General features: G+C 36.6%; 1 protein-coding gene across 1 annotated transcript in view; it reads right to left on the bottom strand.

Annotated features, from left to right (window-relative positions):
- HLCS (holocarboxylase synthetase) overlaps positions 1-25831 on the bottom strand; it is a gene marked incomplete at its 5' end in the record, with an annotated part of 124313 nt that overhangs the window by 5197 nt on the left and 93285 nt on the right. The window contains 3 exons of the mRNA XM_084297587.1: positions 3191-3305; positions 6561-6721; positions 7768-7835. Of these exons, the coding sequence (XP_084153713.1) occupies positions 3191-3305; positions 6561-6721; positions 7768-7835 (344 nt within the window). The remainder of the gene's footprint in view (positions 1-3190; positions 3306-6560; positions 6722-7767; positions 7836-25831) is intronic.

The following is a 25831-nucleotide window of genomic DNA, read 5'->3' as shown; positions in this document are numbered from 1 at the left end:
TAATTACAAATTACAGTCCAGATTTGTTTCTTGTCCTTAAAGTGCCTCTTCAAAATTGTAGAAGCAAATCCAGTACGGTCCTTTCAACAAAACACCACCCTATCATGGATGTAGGAAGATGTGAAGTGGCAACTTGTATATTGGTTCAACATCAAAGTGAGAAATTCTTTTACTAAATAGACAGGTAATTAGCTAATTGAGAGCAAATCCCTGATCATACTCTGAGATGCAGTTTTATCTTTCAGTTTAAAATTTAATTAAGAGTACTTTCTGTTTGCTACATTTAGCTGATTTCATTTTCTGAAAATTAAGCTTTGTTACTCAGTTGATTAGACTTGTTTGGCTTGCTGTGAAAAGCCCAGCAGATTTAAGTTTGCTGGGTAAGACTCCAGTTTGCTTAATCTATTTTACCGCAGTATATCCTTTAGAAGCCTCAAGTCTCTCACTGAGATTTCTCCAGCTAGAATAATGTTGGCAGAACGCCTTTCTTATTTAAATATGCCTCCTGGGGCCTTTTTTGCAGCCTGCTGAAACAGGCTTCAAGGGATGTAAAGAAATATATTGTATTACCTGTTTATTTTTTCTCCTAATAATTTGGATTTTTCTTTCCTCAGACATTTGGGATAAAACACCGGTCCTGTCAATCAGGTTTAGACATGATGCACCTCCATCTGTAGGAAGGCTCAGATGTGTTGTTTTGTAAATTTGCTATTAATGAGACTGTTCATATATGGAATTAATTTGTATTAACCATGAAGAGAAGAATCTCTTCAGTGAAAAGGAGTTTTTGACTTCTATCTAATCAGAGAATGCATAGAGGAAAGCCACAGTAATATCAATGCCAGGATATCAATCTCACTGAAATGAGGAAAGATGTATTATCAGGATGATACAAAGGAAAAAGAACTGGAAAAAATAATATGCCATGCCAGCAGATCACTACTCAGCTGTTTAAACTCAAATATAATACAAGTGAAGAAAGAATGACAGTGCTCATTATGCTCTCTTATGTACTGTCAGGGTGCAAAATGCAGCCTTTGAGTCCATCTGCAGGCTAAAGGCACTCAGGTGCATATTTATGGAGATCACTAGTTTCCTAAAACTAAAATGGACATGAGAAACATACTGAGATGATGAGCTCAGATGAGGCAGTAGCATCTGGGAATAAGCATGGTGGCAAAAATGTAGACAGCTAATCTGAAAAATACGAGGTTCTCAGGACTCTTAGGGCATCTTTTCTTGCCTATGTGAGAAGAGTAAATAATAATAATTTAACACTGACCTTGCAGCATGTTGATGTGACTATCATGTCTTCCAATTCTAGGGCTAGTACTGGCTTGAGCATCTGTGCACTGTTCTCCCCTACTCTGGGCAGGTATCCCTTAGCTGCACACAGAGGTAGACAGAGCTTTTGCAGGTCAGGCACACTGGCTGTCCCTTTTAGTCCATTTATATTTGGCTACCTATGTCTGTTCTGAATCTGTCCCTTACATCAAAGAAGTATATTCTGCAGAACTCCTCTTCCAAAAGTCCTGCAACAATTAAGTACTTAATTTTTTTTTTTTAAATTATGTTTTAAATGTGTTCTTTTTTTCTTCCTTTTTCATACAAGTATGAACACGAACTACGCCATCTGTGAGGCCTCAAGCACACAGTATAGGTGAGAAGGCAGGTTTGTCTCTTGCCAACCTTTCTTCTAAGGTATTTCTCAGAGCAGTGAAGCTATATATGTGACCTGTGATTCTGATCATTACCCTCATGGGATTTTCCTTATGAGTGCTAAGTAATCTGTGAGGTCTAGCAAAGGAATGTGCATGTTGGCAGAAAGAGGATGATGCATCTAGCTTCTCTCTGCTGTTGCAGAATTTTGATCTCGTTGCTACTATTAAAAAAAGAAATTAGGTGTCATGAGTCACCCTTAATGCTCTCAGTGCCATCACTGAAATGATGGAAAATATCCTTGGAGTACTATATAACAAATAACTTTATTTTGGCTGGAAGCTTCTAAGATTAAAAGTTGATGAAAATGTGTATTTTGTTTATACTTTGGAGCTATCATCACCAAGATGACTCCTAAGGGCATCAGAGAGAATGCATACAGCAAGTTTCCATTTAATTTGAATGTTTTGGTGTTTGCAATAAGCAGCTCAAGGTGCAAAACTAAGCTGTCATGTGCAAAGAGACATTCAACAAGAGGAACAATTTTTAAGCCATTATTTGCTTTTCTTGTGTTAACCAGTTCAGGCACTGGAAAAACACATGAAGCTGTAAATGGTTGATGGGGCACAGTGAGACTCTAAGCATCTCAGTTTAACTTCCATTCTGTAAACGTAGACCATCTCCAAAATGAGGATATAACAATTAAACAGAAAATATAATGGTTGGGCTAGTTCACAGAAGAAGGTGGTGGAGATACTTTGACTTTGATGCCTTTCCCTGTTAAAGTACTGGCACCTGCTGAAAAATACACATACAGTCTTTTTGGGACTGGCCTTGCTACCTATCTGGAAGGCTATTAGCTATTAGCTATTAGCCTTCCAGATAGACTGTTCATCTTCAAAATGAACAAACAGTCTGTCATTCCCTACCCTGCCCCTCCCAGCCTTCCTAACCACTTGGCAAATTTTATGTTTTCAGAGAACTAAACAAAGAGAGTATTTAATCAAATAATTGCTACACTGCTGCTTCGCTGGCAATATGCCAGTTTCTGAAAAGATATCAACAGAAGCAACTTACAAATAAATTTAAAAGGACAAAAGGAGAAACAAAAACATTACTGTGAGTACATAGCTCTTTCTCTCCTAATTTAAATGGCATGTTATTTACCTATTTGCCATGTTGCAAAAAAATGAAAACCAAAAAATCATACATTTTTCTGTATATTCTACTGGTTTTGCAATAGATCAAGGACATTTTCCCTCTCTCTTGTAATGCTCTTTCTTTGAACCCCATTGCACCAGCCCAGATGCTTGCATTTATGTTTTCCTTGTCAAGCATATGGAACTCTTAAGAAGAATGAAAACATTTACTTTATGTGCTTTCTTTTGTTTTAATACTGTGCTTTATTTCCTGACGCCCGCTGTCATTATTTCTTCTTGTCCTTGTCATTTGAACTCATAAAGACATTAACAGCAAACTTCTTTAGTTAAAAAAAAAAAAAGTGTAGAAAAGCTTAAAAATAGACACTTACCAATAAGTATATGAAATGTTGTTTCAATAAGTGTAGAGGTTACCAGAACTCCACCAAGCTTCATAAGATCACTGTAATAAATATCATTTGGCCATTTTACTCGTAGGTCAATGTCCTAAAGAAACAAAACCATACACATTTAGAAACAATTTGCTCTCTGAAACTGGTTATAAGAGCATGGCTCATTCATCACTCCATATTCTATATTTTCTATACCTCTTTCCCACACTGTATACGATACTGTTAACTCTTCATAATAAGAACCTATTTAAGGGTTTCACAAGTGTTACTGATAAAATCATGGTAACATGGTTACATGGTCTACTAAAGAGGCTGACAGCTGTCAGAGAAAAGTTTAAATTTAGTTAAAAAATAAATAAATGATGGTAGATAATAAAGTCTTAGAGCAACCAAAAGGAGAACTAAAGATAGTAGAGATTTATAGACTCAAAATCGTATGGTCTTGTAGAATTCACTTACTTCATTCATTATGTCCTATTAAAGAACTGAAAGATCTGTTCAAGAGAGATGAAAACTGGTAGCAAGTGTGGGTTACTGCTGATAAAGTGTAAGGGATCAGAGTAAATCCACAATAATATCAACTCTAGATTTGAGGATCTTTGCAGAAACCAGACAAGGAGACAATGACATCTTGAATTTTGCAGACAGGAGAAATTCCAGTTCACAACTATGTAAATACTTCAGTAATATTCTAAATATATTCATGCTTTCGGCAGCTATGCTGAAGAAACCATGGAGCTGGAAACACAAACTGTGCTGTATGACACCGTTCCAGTGCAATAGAGAAGTTTTTGTTGAAACCATAGAACTGAACTGAACTTTGCACTGGCTACTTAAACACAAAAAAGAAAGCAATGTGCTTCTTGTAGTTTGAAAAACTGCATATGACCGTATCCCAAGAGGCAGATTATGGGAGGTGCTCCAGGACTACAAGAGCCATATTCCCTCCTATTGTAGATTATAAAATCCCTTTACAGGATGTGTGAAAACTGCACCTGGATCCATGTCTACTTCTCTGACAGATTTAAAGGCCAGAGAGGAGTCCATTACACATACACTGACAGGAAATACTAACTGATTTTGCTATCAAAGCATTCTAAGAGAATACCACCAATTCATATTCATTACAGAAAACAACTTGACTCTTCAAACTGTGAAAGGATTTAGAGAAGACTCTTGAGACATGCAAAGTACGCCACAGTTAAACAGTATTATCAGTGTTAAGAGACCTTCTGAAGGTAACCAAAGGAGACATAACTTTCCTTCTGCAAAAGAACAACAATATATTCACTAGATTTTACTTAGGGAATCCATATGCCTGTAAGACACTGGGCACTTATTTAGCATGGCAACTGAGGTCACAAGCAAGCATGAAAAGCAAACAAGTCAGTGGGGTATTTTTGTGAGACAGACTACACAGTGAAGAGTTGTGTTGTTTGCCACAAAACAGAGTGACAAGGTTCTGCATAACTATCAGTGTGTCAAAGTACTGATGGGTAAGGCACAGTGGGAATGGAGCATGTTCTTATTTTCCTTTACTAGAGTGAGATTTCTGCTGTTCTCAGAACGGGAATGCAAAACACTCTCTGGGATATAAGCTTGTTTGAATTTGCAGCACTAACATCTGACAGGAAAACTTACAATTGAACTGTCAGAGTTTGTCAAAAGAGAGCCCAGAACAAAGGCCTCAATCGCTGCCTATTTAGAGCTGCAAACTTTCATGACAGAATCCTAAAAACGATGACTGAATGATAAACTGAAACACATGCATTTCATATCTGTCTATGGAAATCCTGAAATGGACTTTGGGCATAACAAACCCCATTAAAATGTGTTAAAGATTCCCCACACTCCCACAGAGGTAAAGAAATTCAGAGGTAAGAATAAAACCACTTCTTTAAATTAGCCCACTATTTTCAGCTGCTACAGTTTGTATGGCATGGCTGTTCATCTGACAGAAAGAAAAGCCCTGCAATACACAAGTCTAAATAACGGGCAAATTGAAGCTCTGAGTTTCAGACAAATCCTTGAATTTCCTTGCTTCAGTGTACCTGAGTCGAGACCCATAACACTGTTTTAACCCATCGTCCAGGACTTGACTTTCGGGGGGGTGGGATGGGACACCACAACAGAATTCAATCCTCTCAAATATCCCCAGGATGTGTATTGGAAGACTTTTTAGTATGTATTTCACTACTTGAAAAGAGATTCAGCAGCTTTGCCTGGGTGATACCAAGCTACTGGGAAGACAGGAAATGTCCAAATAAGTTTTGTATCCCGGTATCTGCAATAGTGGTATATATCATCTTTATAGTAATATTTAGTACATCAGTCACATTCTTCCTCTTGAATGCAATAAAATAGAAAATGCCACAGTATATAGGGGTAGGCATACGGAAGCAAAACCACCTCCATTCATAAATTAACTCCTTCCCCAGTCAGACTCATATTTTATAAAACTAACCCTTGTCCCTTCTATTCTAAATGGTTAAATTATTCACTCTAGCCAAATATTTTATATTGCAAATTTTAGCCTGAAGCATTTTGTTTTTATAGTCAAGTTATGAAGCACTGAAGTTAGAAGGTTTTAATAGAAAGGCTGACAGACCCTAAACTTCAGCAAAGCTACTGGGTGCCACTATAATAAAGTTCATGTGTAAATGTGTATAAGTCATTGATTTTCTGTAATATAGGAAACATATGCTTTAGTTAACTACTTCTGTAAAATACCAAAGTTTTATAGTTAGCAAATATTAGGAAATGGTAACATTAAAAAGGAGATATATGAGGTGATGAAGAAGACTGGTTCTTCATTTTAATACTGATGACAGGACACTTGATTCCCTCTTGAGAGCAATACTCCTAAGTTCTTGCCTTAGAAATCAGTTTTCAACTTTAAACAAGGGTTGGAAAAATCCTTTAAAAGGGATAAAATGACCACTGAAACAGAACTGACAAAAAAAAGCAGAAAAGGATTTGTCAGTTTTATTCATTTTTCCTTCCTCCCTCTTCCCCAACTCCTTCAGAACCAAAGCAAATCAACTCAATTGTTAGACAAACAAAAAAGACATTTTCTTTATTGCTGAAGACTGAGTCTTAAGTTTCATCAGATTATGAGTGAAATGAGGGTAGTATACTTAATCAGCTCAATAAAAGGCAGTATTCATCATATGCATACTAGATTTCTTCAAACATATAAATTAAGTACATATGAATACTAAACTTACTACTGTTGTTTACCACTGTACTAGTGTTGAGTCATTTAATGCAAAGAAGACATAGTAAAAACTCAGAATTTAAGGAAAATGGAAACAGGAACAGGAACTTTGATAAAATTAAAGTGAGATACCTCATATCCTGGAATTGATCTAACTGATTCTACCATTGCCAAGGACACTAGGTGTTGAATAAAAGGAATTCTCTGGCCCAGGTTGGAATGTAGAGGAACCGTGATATGCAAAGTGGATAGTGCACAACCTATGGGACTGAGCCAAACATTTCCACCACGACCTGGGGGGGGGGGGGAAAGAAAAAAAAATTGCTTTAAACACAGTAAAAAGTATTTATTAAAAACATCACTTTGTTCATGCAGACAACTACAGAAGAGAAAGATTCAATAGTACCAACCTGAGAAGATACAAAAAGTCCTATAAAGGAGTTTCCAAACTTATTTTGAAATTTAGAATTTAAAGTGCAAAGCTTTACCTTTTTTAAATCAAACAAACAAACAAGCAACAACAACAACAACAATAAAAAGCAGGTTGTTTAGAGTGCATTCTGCTACTGGTTTCCTATAATGTCCTAAATTACTTGCTTCTAAGCTTTACCTGGTATTTGGTAACATACACATTTCAAATAATCTTGCTTTGCTTAAGTGAAGAAATATTTGTGAAGATCCTCTGTGTGTATCTACAAATTCATCCACACTGTGGAATCAACTTGACAAATGCTAGATCTGAGTCAGAAACCAGCTAACTGTCTTTATACAGATGTGTGTTCAGAAAGGCTTATTACTCTGGGCACTGTGCTTTTCTAATAAACTAAAAGTGGCTTTTTTATCAGTGGTAGCACTTTTCTAGACAAGAGGCATAATCTGCTTGTATTTACTTGCAAAAGATTGTGAAAGTCCACATAACGTTTCAAGACAGTCTTGTAGCCTCCACAAAACCTCTCAGACAAAAGTCTTCCAGTCTGACAACCCAGTCTTGCTCTACTTAAATCAAACCGGAGTTCTGATTTGGAAGTCTGAATTGTATTACACTAAATGTAGTGATGGCAGTTTCCATGACTGGAGACTTTCTGGCAGAAAGTAGAAGACCACTAAATCATTTCTGCAAAAGCCACCAAACATCCTGAAAATGTTTACTTTGGTCTCTGTTAACTTAGGTTTTGAGTTTAAATCCACAGTTAAGCAGGAGGAGAAGAGAACACTATTATTCTGTAGTTTATTATCAAAAATACTCATAATGTATCTTTAACGAAGCTATGTAACATTAAAATGTCCTATTTTGTATGTTTAATATGCATTTATTAGCACAAGAAGGAAACTTACTAACCTTTCCCTTGTGTTTGTCGAACAGCAATTGCTATTAAACCCATCTCCTCAGGCAACTTGAACATTAACCTGCCAATTAAGGAAAAAAAAAATGCTTATCAGCTGGAACACTAAGCTACATTCATGAAAATCTAGGTTTAAATATCAGGTAATATTTTACTTTAACATTGCACTACCATTTATCCGTTTTCAGATAATATTTATTCTTGACCAAAAAGCATTAGAATATTAAAAAAGATTAATTGAAAAATTATCATGTAAAACATTACCGTATCTGTTACACTGGAAAAAATTATAGCCATAGTTCATTTAAGGTGCCTTCTGATAACATACGTTTTGTATTTCTTCACATTTTCTTGAAGTGCTTATTTTTTTGCGTGTCGCTATCTTCAGTAAGTGACAACTAGCAATTCTAGACATTTGTTTCTACTTAAAGCAAATTTTTGTTCATACTACAGAATATAACAGCAGCAGTTTCTGATTATTTAGAAAACCAATATGGTGGCAATAAAGCAGTTTAAAAGATACACTATCCCCTGAGAACTAATTATGATTTAACTACAGTAAATAAATCTACACCTTCTGAGAGCTCTAGAGAACACTGGCTTATTTTAGGCTTGTGTTCTGCTTTTAAAATAGTTTCACTTAAAAGAATACTAACTTTCCTCTGGGGATAAGTAGAAAGTGCACTTTAACACCACCAAATGAGTCAATGCAAGACTTTAAAAAAGAAGAAAAAAACCCTACTGTGAGAACTTAGTTCAAGCCGCTTTAGAACAGATCTGAACTGTGCTGTGATCCTTCTTCATTTCACGTTTTTGGGGAAGAGTTATTTAACAGATAAAATAGATATTCAAGATGGTGCCAGCAAGGCAAACCCAGAGAGTGATTTATAGCCTAAAAACCTCCTTCCAATATGGGCACAAATATCATGTTGTTCATTCATATAAAAGTGGTCTTGTCTCGGAGATAAGTGCAGTCCAATCCTTCAGAGTTATTTCCTCTGAATTTCAGATACATACGAGAGGCCTTTCAAGTTCAGAAATCAAGCAAGTATCCCTGAGCAGAAGGGACCAGCTCCAAGCAGAAATGTGCCCTTACTGCTCACTAGGCACAGACATTTTGGCAGACATCAGGTTAAGGAATCATCTGTCTCTCCTGCTTCAGTTTGCAAAGTAGGGCTTTAGTAACTGCTGGGGCGGCATCAGTAGCAAAAAGTTTCAGAATAGCTTTCAGATGGCTGACTTGCTTTCACAGTCATCAAAATGGTAGGTTATTTGAGGGCCCAAGCAAAGTCTGGATCATAAATGCCTTCACTCATCTGAAATACTTGAACCAAAACTGACAGAAGCCATAACAGGCCCAATGATGTTTTTCCACAGTGCCACAGCATCAGTGAGACATCATCACTCAGCAATAGCCAGATCTTTTTACCAGTCCCCTTCCGTTTCACATGTAATATGGCTCGATAATTCCTTCTTTTGGACAGTATCGATTAGGCGTCGAGACCAGGATCACCCATCTGCCTTCAGCATTAAAAATACACCTCCACTTATGCTGGGACCTAGCAGTAAATCTTAGGCAGCTCTTTATGCCCCCCATGTGGCTTCAGCACTGTCATCTGGGAACAGCATGATTTCAGTTACAACAGCAAGTTCATGGTTTTGCAACAAGAAAATCTAATTTAAATTTGGAAGTACAGTTAGGAAGAGATTACAGGCTTTGTCAAAATACACTGATTTCTGTTTCTTCTCCATTCATACTTGTTTATAAATAGGAAAAAAAAAAAAAAAGTCATGTGCTGCCATGATGGGAGGAAAATAATCAGAGCAGGAAAAAAAGTAATTATGAATCCAAAACACAGGTTTTAGAACAAAGAGATATGATTAACAGCACACATGAATGTAGCTATTAGAGGCTTGGCAGCAGGTAACAACATATTAAACACAGAGACTGAGTTTGTGCTTTTAAGGGTCAGGAAGAAACTCTTTAAGATGGACACGACATGGGGAAGTTGTTAATAGCCAGACTGATACAGAAAGGGACAGATAGATTTATTTTTACTACTTCCTGAGATTACTCTGGAATTACCATAAAGACTATGATGGTAAAAGAAAACAACAACAACAACAACAACAACAACAAAATCCCCTCCAACTTCAGAGCTTTGTAAATTGTGTGCGCTCGTTATTTTATTTTTTTTTTCTGGGAGACACAACTTGTATTTTCCTTACCAGGAAGAGTAACTGTACGTGCACTTTTTTACATATTGACTTCCCCTCTTTTCTTTCAACTTAATCGGTTGCAGACTTAACCATTTCATTTTTCTGCAGAGAAACTTAGTCACAATGTTCAACATATTTTTCCCCTAAATTTTTGCCTTCATGAAATTCTTTTTTTTCTGGCTTGCTCTACACTTCAGGTCAAAAGAGCACACTGAGATACAGAACATGAAACATCTGAAAACAAAGTTATGCATCAGGAAGGATATCGGACAGCATTTACATGACCATAGAAAAAGATACTTGAATTTTAGGTAAACTTCTGTTCTCTGCTTTGAACATTTCTGTGTTATTTTTCAAAATGTAAGCAAGGCACTTTTGGTACTGAGGAGTATTAAAACAATTGGAAGATTAAGATAGAGATTGTATACACAAAACCCACCACCCTGTTACACATCCTATAAATGGTGTCAAGAGTGATAAACAATACACTATTGTTTTATAGAAATTTCAAGTCGAAGAAGGTATCTGTCTTCATGAATAGTCAACATAATGACTTTTCTTCCTATGTGAATGTAATATGGGAATTGAAACCACAAAAACTATGTTTTGAATAATGTTAACAGCCTGACAACTATAAATTTCATTGATGTTGTGGGTTTAAGGTTGAAATTCTCATTAATGCATCCTGCTGTGTTACAGTATTGCAGAGGTATTACAAGAGGCAGCATTACATTCCAGATGTTAAAATACCTGGGCACACGAGGGTAAATTATGAAGTCCCTTCACTCCCAAGTTTCTTGCCTGAAAATCTCACTCTCAGATAGCTTGTTTGTAACTACTATTTACACAGCGAATTATAAAACAACATAAAAACAAAACTTTCAATGTTTAGTCAAATGGAAAGGCCCATGTCTCTTGATCAGTTTCTTGCATTACTTTGAACAAAAAGGTGGCCCAAACACTTGCCTTACTTCTTTATACCCACTGCTTCTGTCCATTATGTCTAGTTTGAAAATAAGCAGTGTGGCCACTAGAGTGTCTGATTCCAAGCTGTGCGTCCTGAATGGCCTGCTAGAGGGCATGCTGGCCAAGCATAGCCCTCCAGTCCACTCTGTGAGACCTTCCCTAGTGGCAGCACTGATTTGGGTCTCTGTTGCCCACCTGGAAGCCTGTTTTCAAGAGAACTTGAAATCTGGAAGAATCAGCTCAAACATATGACATTTTTCTATACAGTATGCAGTAGGCTGATTGAGGGCTGGTGGACCATGATCAGAGGAGAAGCCAGGAAGAATGAAATCATGGATACAGGGAGATTGTTACAGACCAGAAGGAAGAAGGGGAAAAAATCTTTTAGAGCAATTTGAGGAACTCTGCATATTACAAATCCTGATTCCTATGGGAGACTCTGATCTCCCTGGCATCCGTTAAAAAGGAAGCAAAGTGGGCTGCAAGCAATCCAGGTGACTTCTGGAGGGTGCTGGAGACAAGCTCTTAACACAAATGTCAGACGATCAGCTCCTTGATTTGCTACAAACAAGGGAGAGCTAGCTGTGGAAGCGATAAGCTGTGGTAGCCTTGGCTATTAGCAACCATGGGGCAGTGCTGTTCAAAATCCTGAGGGGAATAAGGAAGGTAAGTAACAGAGTACAAACCCTGGATTTCACAAGAGAAGAATTCAGTTTATTGAGGGAACTGATAGGTGGAATCTTATGAGAGGCAGCTCTGAAGGACAAAAAGAGCTCAGCTGACCTGGTCTTTAAAGACAACCTCCTGCAAAAACAACAGCTCATCAGAATACTTTGGAAAATAGGTACATGAACAAGGAGCCTTGTTTAGCTAAAACAGGAATGCATGACTGCAAGAAGAACATATGCAAGAGATGGAAGAAAGAATAGGCTACAAAGAAGAAATGCAGAAATACTCTCCAGACAAGCAATGATGATGTGGGGAAAGCCAAAGCTCAACCATGGTAGAAACTGGCAAGAAAAGGGTCAAGAACTTCTAATGCTACATTTTAAGAATAAACAAGGAAAATGAGGGCTCACAGCTGACTGGAACAAAACCACAATGGATATAGATAAGGCTGTTATTAAATGCATTCTTTGACTTGGTCTTCACCAACAAGGTCTCCCAGACCCCTGTGCATAGAGATAGGGTTCAAGGAGCAGAAAAAAATACAAAAAAAAAAAAAAAAGCAGTAAAAGCGTATTGACATCATAAATCTCTTGAGAAATCTTGATTCACTCAAGTTTATGAGAGCAGATGGGATGCATATGAGAGTGTGAGAGTGTTGAGAGAGCTGGCTGATGTCATGTCAAGGTTATTTTCTATCATCATGGTCATATAGATAGAGGAAGTCCCAGATGACTGGAGTTCAAGACGGTCTTTCACAGCATCCTCGTATTCCAGTTTGGTCATGGTGGTCTAGATGGGTCCACTATCAATTGAGAGAAAAATGCCTGGATTCTGGAATTGGTTTGTACTTTACCTGTAGGCTGCTTACAACTGCAGTTCCTCAGAGGTTTATCCTGAGATCTATCCTATTAAGATGATAAATCATCTTAATATATTTACCAATGACCTGCAGGAGATGACGTGCACTTCTGCCAAGTTTGCAAATGACACAGAGCTATGAGGATAATAACTAAGCAGTGAACAGGATGCCCATGGAAGTTTTGGAGTATCTCCAAAACTGTATGTCCTTGCAGGTTTTCAAGACCTGACTAGACCCTGGTCTAGCTGGTCTCAATTCACTGTTGATCCTCCTTAAAAGCAGGGGGGGTTGACTAGAGACCTTCAGGGATCTCTTCCAACCACAATGATTCTTTGATTCAAGGAAATGTACAGAAACCTGGTATTCTTTCCGTCCTTGAAAGCAGGTTAAAATCAGTCAGCAACCACCCATTAGCTATTAATTACTGAATTAGTAGTTTAGTCCAGCGGCTGTTCACTGGAATTCCCTATCCCAAATATGATCCTACATTGAAGTTATTTTCACATGCTTGCTAACCTAAATTAACACTTAACTTGATCCATCTTTCACTTTCCATGCAGTATTTTATATATGACCAGGTGCAATACAGAATCCCCCACAAGATTGACTCACACAGTTGAGACAGGTAGGAGAACACCTAAACTGTTAATCCTCGCGTCTTATTTAAATGATAGGAAACTTACTGCTCTGCACTGTTATAACTTTGCCCATATCCAGCAGGCAATATATGTGCCAGAATACACTATTACATGAATGCACTCTTGTGTTCTATTGCAAAAATTCATAGCTTCTTTCACGTTATAGTGGATTTCCCTGTAGCAACGTTAGTACAGAAAGGACCATTTAGTATCAAATTCTCTTTGAACTCTTCAGATATATTAATATCCTACATCACTGTGAAAGAGCATAACGGATTACAATGTCTGAGACTTCTGGAAAACTAAAATAGTACTGGAACCTTGGACTGCTAGTTTCTTGTACCTTAAATAGACATAAATGTACATGCACAGCCATAAATATTAAAAAAAAAAAAAAAAAAAAAAAAAAAGATTGTCCTATATTAGTTGTGACATTTTCAGCAAGGAATAATCTATTGATACTATGAATGACATAGCTTAGTGACTTCTATATACTTTGGCTAGTTGGCAAGTCTTGGAGAGCAGTGCACTAATAACAATATAGTTTAAACAAAATTGCAGTATATAGGAAGACTGTAAGTAGGGCATGTAAGCCATGTGTGTTATTTTTCAGCTGGATCAATGCTCTAATCTGGCTCACCAGAAGTGAACATTGCTGTTGGCAAAAAGGAAGCAACAGTAAAAAGAGGCCAGTGGATAGAAGGGAAGACCAAACCACCTCCTTCTGACCACACATGTACTTAGGCTTGATTTAAATTACTATATTATAGCCTCAGAATAGTACATGCTTTGCTTGTGGAATTGCTTTGAGAATCAGGCCTGCTGAACAGACAGGGTAAAACTACCATTAAATGCTCTTTTTTTTTTTTTTTTCTGCTCACTGCATTTTTCAGCTGGTAATTTTCTTGTCTCTCTATTTTTATACCAGATATTTTATAATTAATCCTCTGTATATGTTTATAGGCTTTTCCTCTTAAAAAAAGAAAAAGAGAATTTTAAAACACAGTACCATACAGCCAAAGGTGTCAGGAAACATACCCAAATAAGAAGGGACTCCAAAAAATTGGTTTGCCAACAAAATGCCAGTAAAATTTGAAACCTGGGTTCAGACATACTGGTAATGTTCCAAAACTCAAAACTTAAAGAACTTCTTTATTCAGTAAATCAGCTTTTCTGTGAATATCATCAAGACCACAAAGTTACAGTAAAGGAGGGAGTTTCCAAGGGAGATGTGAAGAGAGTCTAGGAGTTTAAGTTGTTTCGATTTCTAATTTGAAAAGCAACCCCCCCACACATCATTTTGAACTTTTTTTTTCCTTGTAAAAAGTAACCTTTTCAATTTGTGACCTTTCTTTATTTGAAAATGCTACCTGAAGCATACCAAAAATTTAACATAGGATAAATGGAAATGAAACAGATTTCATTAAAAAATGAACTCCTGTGCCAAGATTTAAGAACAGAATAGTTACTGGAATGCAGTGAAACACATTTATCATAACATGTTCAGAACAGAATCTTCAGAGTGGATTAAAAAGTTATAAACATATTGATCAAAACCAGATCTAACTAGTCTTGTCCAAAGTAAAGCATAGTACAGATGCTGAAAAAAAAATTTCAAACTTACAAATCAATGCAGTTTGTTGTTATGTCATTTCTATCAGTAATTTCATCACACTTCATTAGATGAGAGTGTACAAGCTTGGTCACTGTCTAAGAGGGAAACCTTAAAGTAACTCCACGTAGTACGGCAAGAAACAGCAACATTTCAATAAGGGAGCAAATTTATTTTAAAATAGTATTGCATTTACCAACTTATAGTGTGAGCAAACTCAAGCATCAGGATCTCAAAAGTAATCAGTGGCAGTGCTGAATTCATACTATCTTCTTTAAAGTCACCTTTCATATAAAATAACAAAGAGAACTTTTTGCATAGACAGCAGTTTTAACTTTACATTGTAGCCAAATTCTAGTCCGGGTAATTACATTTCCTTACAAAATTTTTGTAAGACAGTCCTTCATTTCCTGTCTTAAATCATACATGGTGTTAAATAGTTGCCACATTCCACAACAGAAGTAGATGAAGTTACTCACAAGTAGCCAGCCAGATCCTTAGGGGTAATGTGGAACAACAGACGTTGGACATAACATGAAAATTAAAATGAGCATGCAAAAGAATTCTGCTGCACAGAAACTACCTCGCCACCCTCCCCAGATGCTCCACAGAGGTTCTCAGTACAAACTGGAAAAAAATTGAATCATTTCAGTAAAAATTCATTCTTTCCTAAATAACTGTGAAAGACCTACAAAATTAACTATGCCACTTGTTTTACTTATACTCACGTTTTTTCTGTTATCCTTTTAGCACTGAAAATCACATCAAAAACAATACTTTAAATCACAGAAGTAATTTATACTAAAGAGAAAAGCTCTAAAAGCATTTTCCTCTGTGATTTGCATTTTTTAATTTTATTTTATGACTGCAACATGTACTACGCTCCAAATCTAGACCCCGGTGGTTTATGACAGTAAGGTGGCTGTTGTTTTAAACTTAGGATGTAGCAAATTTCTGGAGTTCCTAATCCAGCACTAAATGAAAAATATAGGTTTTTTTGGTTTGTGTTTTTTTTTCTCCTCTTTATAAAGGCACACTCACAAGTTTTCCCAAATTAAAACAAGAGGTAGCATGTTTTTACACTCTTCAACATTTCTTTTGGTCTATAGATAGCTTTACCTTTAGGGGATCTGTCAGCCATGTAAACATTCTTTCTGAAAAATATTTTTAACATGAAAAACAACTGAGATTTTAAGTAATTTTTTAATTGGCATTGTTTTCATTGGCCCAAAGCATCAGAGTCTCAATTTTACATTGTTCATATGCTTCTCACTAATTATCATTTTTTAAGTTGTTTGTTTTCAGACTATGCTGCTTTTACATTTCTGCCACTGCTGCTGAAGGGTAAAACCACAATTTAGATCAACACTGTACATAAAAATAAGTCACATACCTTTGACCACAGTATGGATTACTATCAGCTGGTCTAAAATTAATGTAATTTAAAAACACGCATAGAACTTCTTGCAAGTTCTAAATGACTATTCTTATTGTTATAATATGCTCTATATTGTACAATGTATGTTACAAGTGCTGCCAAGCAGATGGTAATTTGACATGTTATTTGGCATTAAACAAATCCTCAGAATTTTGCCCAGGTGTTACAAACATTACAAAACAACTATGACTTCATAAACTGGCAGGTAAAGCATAATTGTTTTACTTGTGTGTATTTTTTTTCCACCAAGCCGTGTGAAATATGAAAACTTTCAAGAAGGTATTACTAATATGTACAAAACCAATCAAATGCACTGTATTTCTTCTAAAAATGTCAATAAGCGCAGAATTTAATAGCAGAATTCCCACAGACAAAAATGCCAGATGTTTTTTTCTTCTTCATTCAAAAAAAAAAAGAAAAAAAAAAAAAACTTAAAGTAGCATCTAGAAAATTCTTAAGTAAAATGTAAGAGATTAGTGCACATGGAACAATTTAATGCAAAATGAAAAAGATAATTTGTTTAAAGAAAAAGTGTTCCGGTGGAAGACAGGTTTTGAGAAATTAGGAAATGGCAATATAGGTCTAAAATTTTAGTTATTTGAAATATTCTGTTCTGATAATGATGTTCACAGAATTATTTTTAAAGGCATTATTGCCTGGCACTTCCCAGATATTTTCCATATACACAGCTTCTCATGGCAAATACAGATTCAGGAAAGCCAGTATTTGCTAAGAAATGGAGGAATTAATTTGTCTGAAATGACATCTTTTTTCCTTTAAAAAAATAACACTGGGGGAGGGGGTACTTTTAACCTATTCATAGAAGTTTCTTCAAATATATGCAAGTGCTAAGGTTTTGAATCACTTCAACGTTGAAGCATACCCATCCATAGTACCTCAGCTGGGCTTTCATACACGTCAGTTGTCCCCTGAAGACTCAGGTCCCGTTACCAAGCTACCTTTGTCATCAAGCTTGTGCTTCCCCTTTGTTAAGCCATGCAATGCCTCATAGATGCATTTGGATTAGGAGTCTGGCCTACTAACCACAGCAACAACATGGGGTATCCTAACTAATACTTTCACGAGGCACAAAAGTACTATATACACTCCTAATTTACTGTTGAGCTGCAACATTTAGCTGGGTTATAAATCCAGAACATTACACTTCAACATCCCACAACAGATTTTTTTTCTGCAATTTCTTGTTCCCTTTGTGAATAAGGAACTAACAATGCTTCAGCTTTCTTATGATTTCAAGTTGCATATCATGTTAGAAATAGTAATCCAGAAAAATTATTGCTTTTTTATGGTGAATAAAAAAGGCAATAAACACAATAGCTGAACTCAGTTGGCTCCATGTTCATGTGTCTAATAATTAAAACACAAAAATGCCCTCATCAAGTATCACAGACTTATGCTAGCTGCTCCCTCATAGTGCCAACAGAAACCACAAGATTTCTAAATTCAGTATTAAAGCATACAGCACTTTTCTCATGCAAGAGCCAACATCCAAAAACATATAAATAAGGAACAGAAAAGTTCTGTTTCCAAATATGTTGTTAAATATTTTTAAAACCCTTACTATTAGACTGTGCCAACTTGAAGGCAGACTCCAATAGTTAATTTCATGGGTGATTAAGAATGGATTTCAAAACAAGGAAGTTACTTTATGCTGGCCACAGCATCCTCTGTAGACTCCAGAAACAGTCATCATAATGTAGACTTTAACCACAGACTCAACACAAAATGTAGCTGATATTTAAATCCCAAAGCAGTGGATTTTCTTTGTCAGGGCTGGCAGGAGAAAATCCAAAGGTCCCCTTGTAGCCTCGTTATTTCCAATTCTTCAAATGCAGGAGAAGCAGTTACTTCCCAAGTTTGTAAAGTTCAAAGCAACGCCCATTTGAAGACAATCAAATGCAGACAAATACCTCTCATCATGAAAGGCAGATGAATGGGTAAAGCCCTGAACTGAAATGGAGAGAGCTTACACGCAAGTGTGGAGAGCTGCGCAACCCTTCTGGTCTGTGCACCTGGATCCCGCGTGCTGTGTAAGCAGCAAGGGGTAGAGGGGCAAGAAACCAAATAGGTCCCCAGGTGAATCTATCTACACTTGGATCTTGGCATCTTGCCACTTTTCTGAGCAATGATCACCGGTATTTGCACGTAGTGGATGATGAAGCTTGAATATACCAAATATCATCAAATACATAGCCAAGAAAAAATGCCTTTTGTTCTTGCATTACCTTAGTAAACCCAGGAATTACTTGTGAAAACTGATAAGCCTAGCATGTTAAATTCTAACAGTATATTGCAATAAACAGCATTTCAACTTTCTTGTACGAAAAACAAAGAAAGCTGCATGAAGAACCACCCCCTGACATTTCTCCCTCCTCCCTATCTGTACTGCAGTGTTTCTCTGCTGTAGTATCTCAACAGCTAGGATCTCATCCCAAATCCTGTCTGTCACTAGGTTTCAGGTGGACATGTTTTGATTTGCTTGTCAGATATGTGATCAGTACTCAAAGAGTAATAAGAGAAACCTGTTATAAACTCTTACTGAACCTCCTTTGAAAGGCCTCTGGCTCCTCCTTCACCCCCTTTTTTGTGCATGCTTTAGCTGTAAAGCGAAAGCAAAATACAGGCTTTTCCTCATTCTGGTTTACTGATACATTTCTGCAAAACAGGTGTTCAGTAGACACTTGACACTTGAGTTGTATTGAAGCTCTGTCAGATGTGAAGCCATAGCAGAGGTGTTCTTGGCTAGTAAGGGAATCAGCAGAACCATTCAGATCATTCAGATGCAATAGAAGGCAGCATCAAAGAGAAGGATGAAGACTTGGAGGATTAGTTATATGATACTATGACTGTTAGCGGTACTTAGCACTAAGCAAGAAGAAATCGTGGGACAGACATGGTGGATATTTTATTTTATATGAAACAGTAAGGTTTTATCTAAGGTTAGGGTGGTCTTAGCTCTGCAGAAGGGAAAAAATGGACTGGGAGGAATGTCTTAAATGGGAAGCACCAGCACAGACATATAGGGTACTACGCAAAAACTCTATTGTCAGAAAAGAATGCATACATGGGAGAGAAAAATCAATGTCTATATCACATTTGTGCAAAGTAAAAATCCACCATACCAGCAGAAAGCTATCTCCCAGTACCCAGATTTGTAATCCTGACAAATTAAGCCACAGCTGCGTGGAAGCAAGCTAAAATCCTATTCTCACAACAGGTCAGTGCTCTAACAGTAGAAACCTGGTGCTGAAAACTGGACCAGTAACTCCAGTTAAGCACCCTCAGTGTTTAGTAGCACACTGGAAGGATTACTCTGTACATTTTACATGTAGCAGTTTTTAAAAGCACTTTTGTGTGAATTTCCGTCTCAGCCCTCACCTCTTTTAGTTACAATAGTAAGACTCCCCACGCTCCCCACTTTCAATTCCTGGCTCATGCTTCCAGAACCTCTCTTGAAAACTGATAGCCAGCCACCCTACCTTCATTTAAGGATTTGTCACACTTACCCATAATGACCTGCATCCAATTTATTTCAGGCCATTCTTTGATTCATCAAGATTGTTTAGAACCTGAAACTTACCTTCCCTTAATGTTATAGCTCCTCCCAACCAACTTTGACAATGTCTGAGTTGTACTGAAGCATCAGCAGATATGAACCCTCAGCAGTCTGGCCTGGTAAATGAATCAACAGAATCACTGAAGCCCCATGCGACGTAAGTATGAAGAAGGTGAAGGGACTAGAAGAATTATGAGGACTGACTGAGGAAACTGAAGTTGTTTAACTTGGAGAAGTGGAGGCTGAGGCTCATCACTCTCTACAGCTACCTGAAAGAAGGTTGCTGTAAGGAGGGTGTAGGTCTCTTTTCTCAGATGGCAAGTGATAGGATGTGAGGAAACAGCCTCAAGTTGTGCCAGGAGAAGGTGTAAATTGGATGTCAGGAAGAATTTCTTCCCAGAAAGAATGGTCAAGCATTGGAGTAGGCTGCCCAGGGAAATGGTGGAGTCTCCATACCTAGAGATATGTAAGAGATGTGTGGTCATGGCAATAAGGGACTTGGTAGGCCAGGTTGATGGTTGAACTTGGTAATCTTGAAAGTCCCAGCTAGATGATTCAAGCTAGATGATCATCATCCACGCTAGATGATTCTATGACTCTATCAACGCTGCTTATGTGAAATCAGAAAAACACAAGTAGTCTTTTCAAGCACCTACATCTGATAATGCAAATATGATCTGTGATGCTGAAACTCCAAGCAAGGAGATGGGTAACTGTAATCTTCAACAACACCTTAGAAGCCACTCACCTTATACAAGGATTAAACTGATGTATCACTAAGAGAAGAACAGCTACAAATAAAGTAGAAATGGAAACAAGCCAGTTAATTAAATGTGTCCTTATGTTATAGTTAAAACAACATGTTGCGTTAGTTGTAGCAACTTATATTCTTTATTCCCCCACGCCCAAAAAAAAAAGCAATTACATAAATGGTATATTAGCTTAGGTTGGTTAAGGAAGTAATTGTAGGGAACTACTTTTCACTCTCTCTGAGTGCTAAGCTGAGCTGTGAAGAACAAACTGTGTTGAATACCTTGTTAATAAAATCGAGGTCAGTATGTCCAGTCCTATATGAATCCATAAACTGTAAAAATGAATGTCATTCACTAATTTGGCTTTTGGTCTTGCCGAAATAATGTAACAAGATTATCTTATTGAGTACTTTTCTCCCCTTTTCTGATGATTAGATGCCAATATATCATTCCTAGGCAAAGCATTTAGATTTTTGGAAAAATTAGAGCAATTTCACAACCCCAGAAGCTCTTATGCAAAAAGCGACTGTAGTCTGTAAACAGTAAGGGATTCTGGATAGAATAAAATCTGATAGGTCATACATAACCTGCTTTAAGACTTGGAAGATCTTTTGTAAGAGCACACTTCATATGGGTCTTAGTTTTAAGAAGGGTGTTTAAACATTTCAACTGTGATGCTACAGACTTAATCATCTACAAGGAAAAAGATCACTGAAGAAGAAATAATCTTTCCCTTTCTCCACTAACAGAATTTTAACAAGAAGCTCTTTGAAGAATAAATAAAATTGCCGTGGCAAATTGTTTTCCTTTCAGGTGTTCTTATCAAAGTTTTTTTTTCAACAAGTACTCTGAATAATTTTAACTTTTTAAAGCTGTACATAGGCCTAAAACCACAGAACAAAATATTCTAATCCAACCAAAATAAAACTAAAACAACCTCTGATTATCCTTATTTTGTTTTACAAGACATCTTCTGTACTGCAACAAATATAAGCTACGTGTGTTGACTTTTGAGAACCTTTTCACTCTCATTTAATCTAACATCCTTGTAGGTCTTTTTCTTGTATACATTTTGTAATCTCTCAGTCAGGAACCATCTTTTTTTGTGTGTTTGTATGACTTCCAGCACTTGATCCATCACTAGGGTGCTCAAATGATTCAATGAGAGAAATTCAAATGGACTTGGAGTTTGCATACTGTAGCTCAACAAGGCTGAGTTCAGGTAAAATACAAGGCTCAGACAGTGATGGCAGATCTTTTATCTTTGCAGTCAATCCACCAGAGGGAAATGATTCTCTCTCACACAAAATTCCCACTAGTATTAACAGAAAAGACAAACAGAAAGAACTGAATTGTCAGACCAGGAAATGAATTGACTATCGCTGAACATATGGCTTCTTATCATGAACATGTTCCTATCATAAACATACAGGTTTTCTGGAATTCTAATGGCATTTTCGAGGTATATAGACTAAGCTGCTTCAGGTATCAACTTGCAGAAGTGTTACATTAATTCCACGGCTATACATCAGAACTTAAGCAGAGCCTGAAGTTTCCTAACAGGCAAGATATATGTTAAGTACTCAACTCAGGCAGAATACTTTATACACAGATAATCTTATATGCGGCAAGAAATGGAACATTCATTCCAAAATCAAATGCAGACATGATCAAATAGACCTCTGTCAATATATAGAACATAACCTAATTCTCTGGTGGGGATTTTGTTCTACCTTTACACAAACCCTGAAAGCTGAGATATGCAGTGATGCAAGCCAAATACAACAAAAGGAGCTTAACTCTCAAACGGAAAGTACAAGGCACACATATACAGTGTGACAGTACCTGGAAATTCTTAGCAGTGTAACAACAAAAAAAGACGAAAATATTTTTTTTAATAAACCACAATCTTCCCATCTAATGCAGCAACTGAACAGTCGGATATTGTCGAATTACACGTGCATGCTCCCTGATTAGTGTACTCTTATTTTTAAAACGAATTATGCATATAACTATCCATTTTTAAAAGTGACTGTAAAATTTTTAATATTAAAAACAATCTTCTTTAAGTTACATATTTCAAGTGATAAAATAATATTACCTGTTCCAATATCAGATAAAGCAAGATGGCTTCCAAATTCGTTAAACACATTGTGAAGTTCTCTGTTGAAATGCATTTCTAAAGCCTCACTATCATAAAAACAAACATTGGAAACTTACATAAAATACATCTCTGCTTATTTATCACACTTCATCCCTCCTCTGACATGAACATTTATTTTTGTTATTGAAGAGTTTGATGAATTTATAAATGAACTTTAATTTATTCATTAGCTTTTATGACATTAAAAAAGATAACTGAATTTTAGAAAGGAGACTGCAAAACATAAAATGTGAGAGCAGAAGAATGCTTTATTTACCCATCCGTTAAGCATAACTCCTTATAACTTAAGCAATTCTTTCCAAGTGGAACATACACAGTGAGCAGTAAATCCAAACACAACTTGTAATATGCTATAGCTATACATAAACACACACACACAAACTAACTGATTTCAGAAGCTGAAAAAAAATGTTTTGCAATCAAAACTAATTTTCTCCCTTAGTCATCCCTTTGTTGCCAAGTACATGTGCACATCAATAAAATCCCACAGACCTTTCTTAGTGGAAAATTTTTGATAATCCAGTTAACCAGCATTCAATGCAGATTAAAGGACTTTAAAGAAGTAATACTCAATTACAGATGTGGGTTCTTATATGAACACAAGTCATTTGCATGGCTGACTAACATCTCTGGACTATGTACTAACAGTTTTGGTTGTCTTGCAACTCAGCAAAAACATTATTTGCAAGGCAGTATGCCATGAGGCCTCATGAAACGCAGCTGTTCTCATGGCTGCCACTTTCCCAGACAAACTGGGATTAAGTTTCTATTGCCACGAAGGCTCTGCAGTCCTTACAAGCATTCTTTTACCCATGTGGGGACTGTGTATTGGGCTGTCATATGAGGATTGCATGGGCATGGCAAAGTTCAGTTTAGACTCCTTTTACATAAGCAAAAAAGCATATTTATATATTAATCATTGAAAGAGAAACCAGAAGCTGAAGAGGATAAACTATCACTGTCTTAATAAGAAAAAACTTTATGTGACAAAGGGGAGAAGAATAACATTGAAATTTAGTATAAATAGTATACTATTTCTAATCTCACAGATGACACAGGATCAATAATGCATATTTAAATGTGTATATAAAATCAAAGACAACAGCACAATGATCTAAGATGGAGCTGTAATTGTCATGTTTATCATACACCCCATGGTCAAATATGAAAGCATTTCAGTGTCAGAGAAACAAATCAAACATTGGATGTGCAAATGACTAAAAAACTACTACAGGAAAAGGCTTCATGTAAAACCTCTAATTCCCCCACAAACGTAGGCTTCATATTCCAGAAATCCGACATCATCACATGCCTTGTAGGCACGTCTACTGCTACTATATTTTTCTTTACTCTTTATTCTGCTTCAACACCACAGCTCATTGCTATCACTCAAAATGCACTTTGCCTTTGCCTTAGAGTACAACGAATGTCTGGCAGCAGTTCTAACCATAAGCTAATCTACTGTTACACGCTGAAAAGCACTGTTAAAATGACTTCAGGGCATTCATACCTTCTAGATGTCTAGTTCTCGGCCTCTGTATAGGGGTCACCTGGACTTCCATTCACCATCCATCTCTATTGAATGTCAAGGCCAACTAGTGTTTCACTAGTTGTGCAACAGATGAACAGTAAAACCACTGCATTTGTTATGGCAGATCATTCAAGGCAAGGTGCACAGCAAATTTTAGAAGTTTCTCTGACTCCTGGAACTGCTATCTAAAGGATATCCAGATTTCACATCCATACCATAGAGAAGCAAGACTGCTTACAACAGAACAACTTAAGCTAAACTATGCATTTTATCATATTAAATAATACACAAACATAAAAGAAATCATTGATTTTTCATAAAAGAAATTATATGACTTTTTCATGCTTTTGCACCTTTAAATGCATATGGACTTTGATAGCTAATCATATATTCAATCCTGTTCTTCAAGCTGAAAAAGCAAAACAGTGAACTTCCATGCCCTTTTTTTCTTTTTAAAATATGCATTTGATGCTAATAAAGTTTGAAAGAATTATTTTGACTTCTTTTGCTTGTAATGACACAAATTACGTCAGGTATATCTGCAACAACCAAAGATATTTCAAGTGCATTCCAAGACACGCAACCCAGTCCTAATATACTGATGCAAAAATCTTACACAGCCATTGCAAAAAATGCTTAAATCTCACTTCAGTCTGTGAAATTACAGAGAAAACTATAAAGAGGTTTAGCTCTGAATGGAGCTATAAGACCATTTTAAGTCTTGAAGTTTCAGCTATTTGTGAATCATGGGCATAATACAGTGCAAGTGTCCTTTGAAGTCACTACTGTTAACTGGACTGCAGTACTCAGAATATTCTATTTTTATTCTCAGAAATAATGGATGTATGAGATTACAGAACAGCAATATTAGGTCCCTGGCTAAATGCCAGCAGTGCAATTACTTTCTGCCCATGTAAAATTCCAGTGCAGTTTCATTTAGCTATGGTAGTGGGTACGCTCCATCCTGAAACTTTGCATATGCCTGGTTGCACTTCTGGTTAAGGAAAGGAATACCCTCCTTTATTTTAAAAATGTAGACATCTCACTTTATTTATAATAATATATTGATATATTTGCCCATCAACACCTTAATTTTTTAAAGTACATCTTTTCTGAACAGTTCAAAACATGCAGACACTGGAATTCAGGAACCATGAAATAAAGTTCAATGGGAAATACACTGCTTCAAAATATAGCAGCTGTTTGTCTGCAAAATACAGTGTTACCTACCTCTTCACAGCAAGCAATTTGGGAAATATTTTCCAGTTGAAAATTGCAAGAGAAGTTCAGGCCAGAAAGTAAATACCCCCTCTCCATTATGAATGAGACCTTATTATGCAACTCATTATACAGAAAAATTGGTCTCCATCTCAAAGAGACTACAGTTTAAGAATTAGATGAGAAGACAGAAGAAGAGCAAGACAATGGCCAACATTACTGACAAAGATCAACTTATTTTTTCTGGAAAACTTCAAGGCAAGAAGGGACATCCTAAGTCTTTAATGGTCAAAAGTGGTCAAAACCTCAATGTCATGTCCAATCTGAAAGCTCAAAACATCACAAATGCTCATAAGATGCACTTTGAAAATATATATTTTCTCCTTCTCCTTCCCATTTTTCCCATATGAATTGCT

This window comes from Netta rufina, assembly GCF_964035555.1.
Source record: "Netta rufina genome assembly, chromosome: 1".
NCBI lineage: Eukaryota > Metazoa > Chordata > Aves > Anseriformes > Anatidae > Netta > Netta rufina.
The sequence above is the reverse complement of the archived record's forward strand: the minus strand, read 5'-3'. Positions and strand labels throughout refer to the sequence as shown.